This window comes from Platichthys flesus, chromosome 17 (assembly GCF_949316205.1).
Source record: "Platichthys flesus chromosome 17, fPlaFle2.1, whole genome shotgun sequence".
NCBI classification, from domain to species: domain Eukaryota; kingdom Metazoa; phylum Chordata; class Actinopteri; order Pleuronectiformes; family Pleuronectidae; genus Platichthys; species Platichthys flesus.
The window spans coordinates 1,392,621-1,407,253 of NC_084961.1; the positions used below are offsets into that span (position 1 = coordinate 1,392,621).

At 49.0% G+C, this 14,633-nt stretch overlaps 2 protein-coding genes across 3 annotated transcripts in view; both read right to left on the reverse strand.

Annotated features, from left to right (window-relative positions):
* dbpa (D site albumin promoter binding protein a) overlaps nt 1–1,242 on the reverse strand; it is a 20,828-nt gene extending 19,586 nt beyond the window's left edge. Inside the window, exon 1 of one of the 2 annotated variants that reach the window (XM_062409309.1) lies at nt 316–1,242. In XM_062409309.1, the coding sequence (XP_062265293.1) occupies nt 316–511 (196 nt within the window). In that variant the 5' untranslated portion in view covers nt 512–1,242. The remainder of the gene's footprint in view (nt 1–315) is intronic. The other variant, XM_062409310.1, reaches the window with a different exon arrangement.
* A 2,910-nt stretch (nt 1,243–4,152) lies between these two features.
* LOC133972068 (uncharacterized) lies at nt 4,153–13,822 on the reverse strand. Its single transcript, XM_062409279.1, has 3 exons — nt 13,260–13,822; nt 12,773–12,880; nt 4,153–9,781 (listed from the first exon to the last, which is right to left on the reverse strand). Exon 3 carries the CDS (start codon nt 9,335–9,337, stop codon nt 5,333–5,335), a length of 4,005 nt encoding a protein of 1,334 aa, XP_062265263.1. The 5' UTR covers nt 9,338–9,781; nt 12,773–12,880; nt 13,260–13,822; the 3' UTR covers nt 4,153–5,332.
* Between the last annotated feature and the right edge of the window lie 811 nt (nt 13,823–14,633).

The window sequence follows — 14,633 nt, forward strand, 5'->3', positions numbered from 1 at the left end:
AACTTTGACCTGTGATATTTGCTTCTCCTCTGTGTTGCCGGGCCCTCGAGTGTGTCTCTGCTCAAAGCTCCAGAGCGAACACTTAACACAGGATAACTTAGATCATGCATGGACCCCCCCCAGCCCCCGCCTGTGTAAACTGTGGGGCCCCTCTGAGGCCCATACAGTGTCAAACCCCTAGCTCCACCACTGCAGCTCTCCACAACACCCCTGCACTAAGGCGCTGAGCTATTTGTGCTCGTGCCCCTTTAAGATGCTTTTTGCATCATCACCACACACATGCGGACCAACACACTCGCACGTGCACACGCTCACCTCGCATCTCGCAGCAGTCCTTGGCGCCTCGCTGGTCGCTCTTGATTGGCAGCTGGAGCAGGGTCTTCAGGTTGGTCATAGGGGTCAGCTGTCCGCCTGGGGGGGCACTTCCCGCCGGGTTGCTGGCCCCGCACTGGGGGCTGGTGGCCCCGGAGGGGAGGTCCGGCGGCAGGAGCTGAGTGAGGGGCTTTGACATAACTTCCAGTGGGGGAGGAGGGGGAAGCGAGGGGGGAGGGAGGTGGGGAGTACCTGCACACTCTTTGAGTTCAAGATCAGAATAATCCAATTAGAGGGACGCTAATTGACAGGCGCGCCGTCAGAAGGTGCGCGGGCAGGTGACGCGTGAGCGCGCTTCAAGATGTCCACCTGACGTCCCGCCGCTCCGCCCGTCCCATGAAGAAGAGAGGAAGAGGAGCAGGAGGAAGGTTTATCTCCAAAATGGCACCATGTCGCCTCTAGTTCATCCTCTGCAGGACTTCACCTCCTCCGATGAAACAGACGTGCACGGGAGCACGAGAGAGTCCCGAGCCCCCCCCCACCCCCTGGAGAGCAGACGGCGGATCGCGGTGCACGCGCTCCCCTCCGGTGCTCCGGTGCTCCGGTCGATTTAAAGTCCAGATGAGGAAACAGAAAAAGAACAGGGGATGAAAACAGTCCGTCGTCCCGTGCGCGGAGTGAGAAAGCGGAGCAGAGAGTCGCGAGGAGGAGGAGGAGGAGGAAGAGGAGGAAGATCTGAAAATATAAAGAAAGATGAGAACTAAAAGAAGTGATGAACACAAGATGGAGGAAATAAAGAGATGAGCCCCAAAAAATAATACTGTCCAAGAGTGAGAGAGTCGGAGAGATGGAGCTGAAGCTTCTTCTCCCCCTCTCTCTCTCTCTCGCTCTCTCTCGCTCTCTCTCTCCCAGTCAGCTGGAACCAACACGGGCCGCTCGCGTGACGTCACCGCTCACGGGGGACAAGTTAGGGGGCGTGGCTCGTTTGCATGCTCGAACCACGCCCACTATCACCGCCCACCTACTCTCCAAGACTGGGTGACGCCTTCAGGGCGCGCGGTAAAGTGTGTAAAATATAAACTTCCACATGTGAACGTTACAGTCACATTTAAACCAACAGATTTTATTTGTTGGCCTCTTTGGATCAACAGGAACTGTCTCTAGCTGCTAAATACAAAGATAATCTCTTACAGTACATTCAACGTTAAAAGTATCTGTAAAGCTCCACGAGGCTGTGAATTATGTATCATGTTAAGTAAATAAACAAAAGAGAAACTTTGTGACTGGCATGTGAAACAAAATGGATTCTAGTTAATACAGGTTTTATGTGTTTAATTAAAATCTGCTTCTTGAAATGAGCAGTACTGCTATTAACTGCATTTAGCTAACAAAAACATTAGCATATTAGTAACACTTTGCTTGTTATCATAAATAAACCATATATCACATGTAAGAATGGTTTATAACACATCTCCTCGTGGGAATGTTTGTTAACGTCAAACTACAACATTTAAGTTCATGAAAAGATGGGATAATGAAATGAAAGACAATTTCAGTTGTGAGCAAATTTAATGATATGTAATAAACCTGTAAAATGTCCTAAGCTGCTTAAAACTACATAGTGAGTGTTGGTACAACAATAATAACATGTTTATATTTGACTTATTAGTGAATGACTTTGTGTTGAAGCATCAAATCCACACAAACTTCAGTCAGATGCTTGACTGTGCTCTACTTCTGTTTCCTCCCGTTGCACCTGAATGCAACAGATGTTTGCTTCAACACGCCACGCCCCCTAGTGGTTTCAGCCAATAGCAGCGGAGGGCTGTGAGTGTTGCGTTCAGGCTCCGCTCCCCGCCCATGTTCTTTCTCTCACGCTGTCACTTGCACAGAAACAACAGATCAACAGCAGAAGGATCGAAATCATGAAATCATGAAATCAGTGATGTGTCATCATCTTCCTCCCTCACGTGAGGAAGACGCTGCTGTGACACGTCACTTCCCTCCATCTTACTTCACCTCTCAAAACCCTCCATGTTGTTTCTGACTCTGATACTTGAACATGATCAGTGACGTGTGTGTGAACCACAGTGACCGTGTTCGATACCGTGAAACGGGCGCTGAACGCGGCTCCGTCTCCGGCATCGAACGCTGCACATGGCTCCTGCACGAGCCGACTGTTGCCCACCGGCGACAGTGCCGCGCTGTGATTGGCGCAAACTAGGTCAATCGCAGCCGCTCTCGGCCTCCCATTGGCTGAATATAGGTCACAGTCTCCGCCCACAGGTTTCCCCATGCCAGTGCCGCGTGAGCGTCCCGCAGGAGGGAGGGTGGGGGCGAGGAGGAGGACATTAGGAGGAAGAGGAGGAGAAAGAGGGGGAGGAAGAGGAGGAGGGGGGGGGGGGGGCAGAGGAGGAGGGGGGGGGGGGGGCAATCAAAATCAGTTAAAAATCAAATAAAAATGTATAAAATAATAAAATAATACAAACATAAAAATACTGATTTATTTCACAAACAAAAATATTTGTACTTTTCTAATTTTAAAAAATGTATGAAAATTTAAAGAATGAACTACAAATATATCCCATCTATTTAATATCATTGTTTATTTTACGTAACCAAATCAAACCAGAACGATTAAATGGGATTACAATTGTATAATAAAGTTACAACCTTAGAATTGTAATAGAGATGAATAAAACAGAGTACTAAATATTTTATAACACACAAAATATCAGATCACATCGTAATCTTAGTCAAACAATATAAATAAAAATAAACTCATAAGGCCTCCTGTACTTTTCAAATAAAGAAATGATTTATGCGATACACTTCAATGTTTTCTGTAGATTTTGTTCCATAAATCACATGTAGTTGTGTATTTTTGACCAAATTGACAAACACAAACACTATGATAACTTAATAATGCTAATAACATGATCATATAGGAACAAGCGTTGTGTGTTTGCTGTTATGATTTGACTGAATCATAAATCATCTGCAGCAGCTGCACTTTCCTAGAAGGAGCTGGAGCCTGAAGCTCCTCTGGTGACGGAGCGCTGTCAGGAATGTGTTGGTAGTAAGAGGCCGAAATAGTTTGTGTTCAACACACACCTCTGTATCTGTTTGTCTGTGTGTGTGTGTTGTGCCCGTGTGTGTGTCTGTGTGTTTGTGTGTCTGTGTTGGCAGCCATCATGGGAACAACAGCTTGACTCCACTCATGTGTGATTCAAGTTTCACGATGTGGTTCAGATTGAAATGTTTTCCCTCTCGATCTTTTCTTGCAGCTCAGAAACAGTAATTACCTATGTTGTATGAGAATGGCGCTCTCTAGTGTCCATGTACTGGTAATGCACACTTCCACTTTAACAAAGATTGTTATGGATATTACCAGATGCTCTGACGGGTGATGAAAATGTTCTCATCAGTGGATCTTAATGTTTTTCATCATTATTAATTATAAGTTAAAGACTGATTCTTGCTTCTTTATTTGCAGAGAATGACAAACACTTAATAAATGATGTTAACCTCCTCAGGTCATTTTCAATTCAACACTTGTGTCACGTGACAAGTCTTTGTCTTGTGTACCAACAGGAGAGTTTATAATAAATCATACACATGGAATATTTCTAATAAGAAAGTAATAAATCACCATTCCTTTCTCGGAAATAACAAATTTCTCCTAAAATTAGAGTAAATTAAAGGTTTTGTTTGAGGAAACATTTTAGGAAATCATTATTCCACATGTTTGAATATGATTTATCATTTCTGACAGACTGAGGTGAAACCTTTTCGGTGGAACTTAAATAAAAATAATCTTTCAGCACGACAGCGGACGTAAACATTTCAGATTTTTTTTATTCGTTTTGAGGGTTTTCAACAACTCACTTTTTAAGCAAAGAAAAGGATAGTAATTTAGTAATAATATTACATGTTTTAGTTTTACAGAAAAAAAGAAAAACACATCTGGACAGGACCTAAGTAATGAGCTATGTGTACACGCTTTGTTACAAAAAGTTGGGCATAACTGCGGCGATGAGGGAGAAGGGCCGAGGTTTCAGGGAGGGAGGAAAAAAAAGATCACACTGATACATATACTCATCCCGCTGTGTTACAAAGAGCCCCCCCACTCGTTCCCTCCCACCCGTACAATACCAACAATGATAAAAGAAATGATACTTGGAGTAAAAAACAGCAAATAATCAATATATAATAAAATATAATACGAATTGTACAGTACACTCTGGTTATTTCTGTTCTCCTTTTCAAATCCTGGACACATTAACAATTTTGAGTCGTTTCCCTCGTCAACACCTCTTTTTAAAAAAACCACAAAAGAAGTGTACGTTAAAAACAAGGTCACCAACACTTCACTGTTTTCTCTGAACTCATTTTTTCCTCCTTTTCAGTCACTTTCAACACGTGGGCCCGTCGCGTTCACGAGGCCGAGTCCGGTCACGGTTTCTGTTTTCTTCAAATGGGGTTCTATCTGCAGGGCACGTTGTCCGAGTATCAAAAGAGAGAGAGATTCTCCACGGGTGGGGGGGGGGTAACAGATAAACAGACAGAGCAAGAGACGAGGACTACGCTGTGTAACTGGGAGTAATGTGTAAAAATAAACTGGTACTAAAAAGGGTCCTCACTTCTACAGTAGGCCTCGGATCCATATTCATGTGGAAACACTGCTAACGGGAGAAGTACAAAATCAGAAACATAAAAGATGGAGGACAGTGGATGAGGTGCTACTAAGTCGTCACGTGGTCTAAAGTTCCTCCGCCGTCGGGGAAGAGGAGACAGAGTGGTTCGGATTCTGGGCTTTTTGAAGTCCGTGTTAATTCATCTACCACCTCCGCAGGAAGTGAGGTCACAGATGCGTCTGCGTGGGGGGGGTTACGGCAGTGACACGAGCCCCGCCCCCCACCCTCCCTCCCTCCTGGTTTTGTTAAAAACTTGCTGCTTCTTGGATTATTTAAGAAAAATAAACATCAAAACAATCTATTCTAGAAAACAGTTTGTCTCTTTACTGACTGTACTCGGTCAGAACTGTTGATCTCTCTGGCTGGACCAGAACCGGGGCCGTCAGCGGCACCGGTGAGCCCTCAGCGTCGGACTGGTCCAGAGACGATGGAGATTTGATCTTCATCAGTCCCCAGTCCACGCTGCCGCTGCTCATCCCCCGGCAGGACAACTTGTGGCGGGCCAGCAGCAGAGGGTTCCAGAAACGGCGTCGGCATTTGCGGCACTGGAACGCAGCTTGTTTGAGGTGCTGGCCCCGGTGCTTCAAGGCTTTGTGTAACGAGCTGCTGCGCCTCCCACACACCAGGCACCGCAGTCGGGCCGGGCGGCCTGAGTTTCTCGGCGGATGCCTGATGGCGTGGTGCACCAGCAGAGAGCCGTGCTTGGCGTAGGTGGTGCTGGGGCAAATGGGGCAGGGAAAGCGCTTTAATGGGATTTCCATGGACGTGAGGCCCGAGACTTTGACGGCGCCGCCACTCCACGACTTCACCCTCATGATGCCGCCCTTCATCCTCAGCTGAGCCAGGAGCTTCTTCTTGTTGATCTGCGCCTGTAGTCGCCCTCTTCGCTTCCTCAGGATCAGCAGCTTCTTGCGAGTGTCTTTGCTCAGCGGCACTCCAACCAGCTTCCCGTCTCTCATGATGCTGTGGATCACCACTCGCTTTTTTTTCTTTCTGGGCTTTCTGGTCTGTCCTTGTCGCTTTTGGAAGTTTTTTGAGTGGTAGTGAAAAGGATGCTGCAGCTGCGGCTGCTGCGGTGGCGGCTGCTGCCCGGCGGCGCCCTGCTGCATGTGGGCCGGCCCGGTGTAGTTGGAACCGGATCCTGAGTCGTAGAAGAGGGGCGGGTATCCGGTGGGCTGGGACTGGTTGACCCGCTGGCCGCCGCGGTCGATTCCGTGCTGGGACAACTTGTGGCGCACTAAGCTGTTGGAGTAGGCGAAGGCTTTTCCACACACTTCACAACGAAAGGACTTCTCCAGGCCGACGCCCCCCCCGTGCACGGTCTGCTGATGGGCCGTCAGGTGGAAGTAGTGTCGGAATGACTTCCAGCACACGGTGCAGGTGTACAGCCTCTGGGAGGGGGTGCCCGTGGTTGGAGATTTTTCTCCTTGGGAGCAGGAGAAGTAGTCAGAGTTCCCCGAGTTGGCGACCTGACTGATGGCGGCGGCGGCGCCTTTGACTCGCCGGCCCTGGTTGTCGATCTCCCCTTTTCTGTGCAGCTTCCCGTGTCTCACCAGACTCTGAGCGTAGGCAAACTGCTTCCCGCACAGGTTGCACTTGTAGTTCTTCTGACCCGAGTGCACGGTCAGGTGCTTGGTGAGGTGGAACGGCTCGCGGAACATTTTCCCACACACGTCGCAGGAGTGAGGCTTCTCCCCGGTGTGGACGCGGGTGTGGCGCCGCAGCGTCTCCGCCCTCCTGAAGCGTTTGCCACAGGCCTGACATCCATACGGCCGCTCCGAGCCGTCCCCTGGCGGCGCCGGGTTCCTCCTCCTCCTGACGATGGTGCTCGGGTCCCTTTTCTCCCGGGGCTTCCTCGGCCTCCTGGGCTTTGTGTGGGGGTGGCTGGGGTGGGTTAAAGGCATGGTGGAACCGTTGAGGCTGGACGTGGACGACGGTCCACCCAAGTTACCAAACCCCAACCCCCCCAGCAGGCCTCCAATGATATCCCTCCTCTCTCCTTCCCGGCCCTCGTTGTTTATGTCACAGGAAGCCGCGGCTGCAGCGGCGATGGCCGACATCGCACTGCTGGTGACCTCATCCTCCGAATCATCCAATAGGGAGGAGAGGGGGAGGTGTGGCTGCTGCTGTGGTAGCTGTTGGTGGTGGTGATGCTGCTGCGGCTGCTGACTTTGAGGATGGGGATGGAGAGTTGGGGCTAGGGGGGCTTTACGGAGCGTCGGGTTGGTCATGTCACCGGAGAGGGAAGTCGCTGGCGAGTACAGAGACGAGGACTGGGAGCGTCGGTACACGTCCACGCCGCTGTGGTAGGGCGACTGGTTCTGGTAGCGATTTCTGGAATAATCCGCTGCGTACTTGTCATTCGCCATCGCCGCCCCATTGTTGGAAATGCTCTCCCTTTCTCCGCTGCCTTCCATCTTACTGCTGCTCGGGAGGGACAAGCCGCTCCCTCCGGCGCCGGCCCGGTTCTTTGAGCTCCGGGGGGGTTTCCCACAGGCTCCGGAGGCAGCGTGGTTGAGAAGGGAGGTGCTCTCACGGAAACATCGCCCGCAGGCCGGGCAGCGGAACGGCTTCTCGTCGTGGATCTTCTCGTGTCTCGTGAGCGACTCTCGGCGGTTGAAGGACTTCTGGCAGATGTTGCAGCCGAAGGGCCGGTTCTCCGAGTGGGTGACGCTGTGCTGGATGAGGTGACCCCTCTTTTTAAATTTCTTTCCACACTCGCCACAGCAGAACACCCTCTCCGGGCTCGGGGAGTTACAGTCCGACTTCCTGCTCTGGCTCTCTGGTGTCAGGCCATGGCTGCGGAGATGCCTTCGGAGGCTGGAGAGGTGGGTGAAGGTTTTACCACACTCACCACAGTGGTAGAGGGGCTCCGGCTCGGTTTGGCGAGACGAACTACTGCTGTGACGCTCTCTGGATTTGGACATCTGCTGGCTACCGTTGGCTACGAGCACAGAGGTGGAGTTTGAGGAAGGCGGGGCGGACGAAGAGGAGGAGACGCTGGAGGAAGACTGTTGCTGTGAGGACGGCGAGAGAAGAGAGGAATGCTGCGACTCGCCTAACCCAACTCCCCCAGGCCCCCCCCCCACCAGGCCTGATGAAGAACCTTGACTGAGTCCACTCGAGTTGCCGCCGGGCTCTGATTTCCTCTGAGGCAGGTAGCCCGCCATTGCTTTCTTTCGCCTGCTCCCCCCGCTGGAAGTCGATGAGCCGTCCCCTGACTTTGAATCGTCTTTAGACAGGGACAGGTGGAGAGGAAGAGGGAGGGGGAGGCCGGCCTCTTGCTGCATTAGCGATGCTATCTGGTTTGAGGAAAGGACCGGGATACCCTGGAAATCAAAGCCACCCAGTGGGGCTGGCTGGGGGGCCGGGTGGAGGGGGTGTGGGTGGTGAGTGTGGCTGTGTGGATGAGATAAGGCGTGAGGGGTCAGCTGCTGTTGCTGCTGCTGAGGCTGCGGAGCCGAGTGGCTGTGGCTGTGGGAGGAGTGGAGGGCGGGGGGAGGCGCCAGGGCCGAGTTTGAGTCTGTGGGCCCTTGGCTGAGGCCTAAGCCCAGGTGGTTGTGAGTGCCTTGCTGGACGAGGAACTGCTCCAGGCTGCTGTTGGTGGGGACCCCAGACAGGAAGTACTGGTTGGCGGCGAGCATGCAGCTGAACTGCTGGTGGAGGCTGCGGGGATCGGACTGGCCCACTAAAGGGACCGTGGTGCTGCCAGAGGGGATGTTCGAGGCAGAGGTGGAGGGAGTGGGTGAGGAAGAGGAGGGACCAGAGGAGGGCTGGGGGATAGAGAGACCCGGGTGCAGCGGCGGAGGTGGAGGCGCAGGTGTGACGACTCCCCCGATGACCCCCGAGCTTCCTCCACCGCCCCCGCCAAAGTCAAAACGCCCCATCCCCGAATGGAGCTGCTCCTGGGCCAGCGCCGCCTCGGCCGGGTGGAAAGGCCGCAGAAACTGAGGGTACCCCGCCGAGGAGCTGCCGCTGCTGCTGCTGCTGCTCATCTTACTCGACTTCCTGGAGCTGTGAGACGAGGACGACTGGCTCTGGTGGGAGATGGAAGTGGGCGGGGCACCCATTTTGGCAAATAATGATGAGGAGTCGGCGAAGGCGTTGCTCCGCGAGCTCTGGAGGGATCCGAGGCCGAGGCCGGACAGGAGGCTTCCGGAGGTGTCGGCCGAGGGCTGGTGCTGCTGCTGGAGCTGCTGCTGATGCTGCAGCTGCACCTGCTGTTGGTGACTCAGTTGTCGTTCCAGCCCCAGTCCTTTGAACTGATGGGCTTGGTGTCCACTCAGCATCTCTAGAATGTCCATCGGGTACTTGCTGAATTGAAACATCTTCCAATTTGGCTGTGACAAAGGGTCCCAGGGCAACAACTACCCTGTGCACTTAGTACGTAGGTGCTGGTAACAGCAGTGAAACCTTATTAAACTAATAAGGCGTTTTGTCAGGAGGTAGTACTGTCGTGATTTCTACCAAAAACAAGTCTCTGTAATCCACCAGAAGCCGATGCTCGAGTTTCTCACATAAATATATCAGAGGTGAGTCAAAGTCTCCATTCAAGAGTGAGGCCTCTAAGTGCTTCTGTGGGATGTTATAAAAAGGTTCATAAATAGCCAGTATACTAAATCATACTAAAAAACTGTAGTGTTCCTCTAAAGTGTTCCATAAGCGTGTGCCGACTTAAAAAATAAAAAACCAGGTCAGCGGAGGGTGTCCGTTATTTCAGGAGAGGATGAACCCTCACTGCCCGTCTGTCCCTCGTGGAGTTCCTCTGGGACCTGAGGACAGAGAGCGGGACAAAGGAGGACGAACGTCAGAGAGCGATTCGGTGACATGTTACCGGGCAGATGAGCAGTTTGGCACCGTTACTCATCACCGGAGCTTTTCTTGTCTTCAGAACATATTTAACTCTCCAGCACCAAAGACCTCAACTGGTCTCTGGTGACGTTAAACTATCATGTTCCAACAGCGGTGAATTTCATGCGTTTATAATTAAGAGTCTTTCCCCAAACAAAAGGGTTAGTTAGTTAAACTCTGCAAAAATAACGATTATTATAGATATTGTGGTTTTTATTTTTGATCGATTAAAAGAGGATTATGACAACAACAATCAACAGGTTAAGAAAAATAAACATTTGACATAATTATTTGTTTTCTAAAATGTGTCCAGATGATCACGGCAGTCAAATCGTTAATAATAAGATGAATAATCTTTTGACAGAAAATATATTTGATTATTAATAATTTGTCATTTTTTAAATAAATCATTGAGTCAAAACTGTTTGCATCTGCAGCTTTTTTACCAATGGGATGATTTGCTGTTTTCCTCTGTTTAATATTATTCAAGCTGTGGATTTGGGTCTGGACTATAAATTAGGAAAAACAAGATATTTGTTGATACCAGCTTGAACCTCAACGCAGATTTAATAAATCTATAAAATTACTATTCTCTGCTGCATTTACACTAGTGAGTGTAGCAAACAGAGGAAGAGAAGAGGAGCTGGAGACACCACAGGACTCCTGTCCAGCTCCTGCAGGAGAACATGGCCGCCTGTCACCTCCAACACACACACACCCCCCCCCGACCTAAATGCCAGATTAAATGAGAAAGAAATGGCGGCCTAATGGACAGTGTCTTTGTGTGTGAGGAGAAAACACGAGCTGCTGATAACCAACACTCGAGCTCCACAAATCCCTTCTGTCCAAAATGAAACGTGATCTTTAGAGTCTGACCTTATTAATTACCTCCACTGATTATGATCCCGTTTGGTTTCTGCGGCTCCGAGGTTTTAATAACCAATTAGGAGGAAAATGTTTTCATACAAACATGCCACAGTAACACGATACAGCAATTCACCGCCAATACAGAATCGGATGCTTCCTCGTTTTATTTCTAGCGTCCGCTATCACTCGACACCACAACGTGTGCGCTGCCTCACAACACATGAGATCGGACTTTTCAGACAAGACCTTCTATCAGATCTATCATTTCTGCTTCTAATCCAGAGTAATGATAATTCAATGTTAAACAAAGTGAGTTCATGTCAATGCAAAACGCTGTAGAACTTGTTTTAACAACAACAACAGCAAACTTGGTGATTCATTTTCTTTCAGTAAACAAATTGGTTAGTTCATTGGTTGCTTCAGCTCAACACCAACAACACCTGAGTTCAGCAGAGACCTGCTTTAATGCTGCACTTACTCCGGTATGACCCAGTGACCCTGAGAGACTAATCTGCATTGTTTTAATACAGATATTAAAACTTTACAGAATAAACTGTGCAGAATGTTTATATTTGACCCCCTGTTGTGTATATCTGGTTGTTTTTGTGGTCTTTACGTCTTAACGCTGACCCCCCTCCGCTCTGCACGAACCATTCTCCCCCGAGACCGACACCAGAGAAGCCAAACATCCTCGCAGCTGCGTGGAGGCGAGCGACACCGAGGGACTCACAACACAAGCTCATCAGAGGTGTCGCCAAAACACAGCAGTAAAATTAGATCCCATGAGTAAACCCCAATACAGATTAACCTCTGAACTATATTAATAAAATATGAAACAGCAACCATCGAACAAATGACCCTGAAATGAGATCCTCCCTCTCTTCACCTGCCTCACACGTTGAAATACAGAAACTCTGAGCTTCGCCTTTTTTATTTTGTAATAATCGGAATCTGATATGAACCTGGTTTAACTTTTGCGACAGAAAATATTTTGCAAGAGGTTTTTTTCAATTTCGTGTCCAGTTTGTTTGACTTTTATCAAATTGTGTTATTGTGGATAACTGCGTGAATATTATCAAAAGATGGCAGGAGCAGCTTCTTACAGTCTGATTCTGCTGCTCTGTGCTTTTATTAATATCATCAATTGGTCTGCGGATTATGTTTTTTAATTAATTGAAAGCTTTGTCTATAAAATACCTGTAAACGTTTTTCAGTGACTGTTGGAATATCTTAAACATCAGACCTAAACTTTAAAAGAAATTAAACCTTTAACTCAGTATCAGCACATATACAACTTTATTAAATCTGAGTCAGATCTCATCCTTTCAGAAACATGAGCTCATTAATCATCCTTCTGATGTGAAGTGATGTCGGCACAGTGGGAAATTAAATCACAACTTATTGGATCATAACTTTACTGGGTATCTTGACCTACTTTTAACTTTAGACCCTATTTCCAGTCCCAGAAAACAGTGAGTGAAAGTCTCGTTAGGTGATTGTTAAACCCATTAGCTCTGAATTATTCCATTATATTATAAATACTGAAACAATTAGACATTTCCTTTCAGAAAATATTTGTAATAATGACTCATGAGGGTCTTTAGTATTATCGTTGTGGATTTTAAAAGGTCATAAAGTCACATTTACTGGACATAAGACTCTGTGATGTTTCTTATTCCTCCATAAATTGGTAACAATGTAAAACTGATATCTATGAGTAGTAAATGTAAATTCATAGATTTAACATTGTGTTGGTTATTTTCAGGTTCAGCTGTTGCAGTTTATGTCTATGTCTTAATCATATTGAATAAGTATAATTCCTCAGTTGTAACGAAGATGTAGAAGTAAAGATAGTTTTGTGCAGCAGCTTCTTGTGCAGCCCAGGATCAGATGATGCATTTGCTGCAGACACACGAGAGTTGTTTAGAGTCGGAGCTGCTTCTTCACATGTGCAGAGTTTGAAACCACACATTACTCATGATGTGTGAAGACACTGAGATTCATGCTCTTCACACTGACACTGTGTTGTGATGTTTGTGTCTCACCTGCTGAACCGCAGCTCGTCCGCCGGACCTCAGCTGCGTGTGTCCGGGAGGGAGACGCAGGATCTGTCCGCCTCTTTCGCCACAACCCGGAGACTTCAGGCCGTCAGTCTGAAACAGAAGCCCCGATGTCCGAGCAGGTTGGACAGGGACACACGACTGTTACCACAGGGTCTCTTAGCATCCGTCACTCAGCTGCAGCACAGACCTCCTCTAATGCACCGAGACCTCATGAACACTGGAGTGTGTTAACACACAGACACACACTGAGCTCCGAGTGAAGCAGTCAACACACACATCTGAGTTTAACAGTTTATAAAAACACACAAACGGACATGAAGGACGTGTCCCGGTCCGTTAGCACCGCGCTAGCAGCGTTAGCCGAGCCGCTAGCAGCGCCTAGCCCAGCAGCTAAGCTAGCTACCCAGCTAACAGCCCCCCTGCTGTAAACGGCTCGTATTAGTTTTTATTTAGTTTAGATCTTATTTACCGTGCAGCCGGTGACGTGTGTGCGGGGGAGAAGCTCAGAAACACGGCGCTGAGACGCTACCAACATGGAAGAGCTCCGTGGGAGCGGGGGAGCTGCTGCCTGTCCGCGGGGCCTCACTATCCATGGAAAAACACAGAAGGGCCTGGCTCTGCTCCGCGTCCGTCCCGCGTCCGTCCCGCTAACACGGCCCGCTTCCGCTGCTCCGGCCCCCGGCCTCCATCCTCCTCCGCGCCGCCGCCTCGCTGCACCTTCACGGCTCCGCTTCGCTCCAGCGGCGCCTTTGTTTGCTTCCCGTTGCGGTTTCCCCTCTGCGGGCCTCTGCTGCCTGGTTTCCGGCCCGTGTCGGTCCTCGGTGTCCCCCCGCGCACACGACGGCTCCTCGGATGCTGCTGGCGTTAAAATGGTAGTTTCCTGTCTGCATAATGGTTCCGGGTAGCGCCAGCAGCAGGTCGGTCAGTCCGGCCGACACCTCTCCACCGCCCCGCTCGCGTGCACCTCTGCCCCGGGAGAGAAATATGGATCCGTCTGTGCAGCGCGATGCGCGTGAACACATGCAGGGTGGGTGTGTGTGTGTGTGTGTGTGTGTGTGTGTGTGCTTGCGTGCACGTGCGTGTGTAGGCACGAAAGTGCTCCATTATAAATCACTGAGCATCATTAAGGACCCTGTTAGTGTGTGTTTGCACGAGTGTGTGAATGTGTGTGTTTTCACACTAAGTGTGTGAAATGATAATTAGTCAATTAAAGATATCATTACGCGTGCTGCATAACATAACAGTGTGTGTGTGTGTGTGTGTGTGTGTGTGTGTGTGTGTGTGTGTGTGTGTGTGTGTGTGTGTGTGTGTGTGTGTGTGTGTGTGTGTGTGTGTGTGTGTGTGTGTGTGTCATGCATGTGATGCTGGTGACTCAATTTATATTCAATTAAACTTACAGTAGTGTTTCTGTACTTATACCTAAGTGAGGACCGGAAGCATAGACCCTGCAGAGTGAGGACATTTGGACCAGTCCTCACTTCTCTTCTTCACAGGACTGTTTCGGTGATAAGACTTCAGGGTTAGGGTTATAATTAGGATTTAGTTTGGATGGTAAAGGTTAGGATGAGGGGCATGGGAATGCATTATGTCAATGACAGTCCTCACTAAGATTCAAGTGTGTGTGTGTGTGTGTGTGGTTGGTGCAGGTATTACGTATGTTTTGGGGACCCTCTCATTATGGGGACTTGTCTTCCTGATGGGGACAGAAGCATTGAATGATAACGTAAATGATAACGATAACGTTTAATTTTTAACATTTTATTATGTAACACGTTTGACATGTGTTAAGTCAGAGTTTCGGATATTAGTTCAGTACGTAGTAACTATGGTTAAAGTGAGAGTG

Excerpts from the sequence above, each read along its gene's own strand:
- LOC133972068 (XM_062409279.1), bottom strand. The coding sequence starts at position 9,337 with ATGTTTCAATTCAGCAAGTACCCGATGGACATTCTAGAGATGCTGAGT.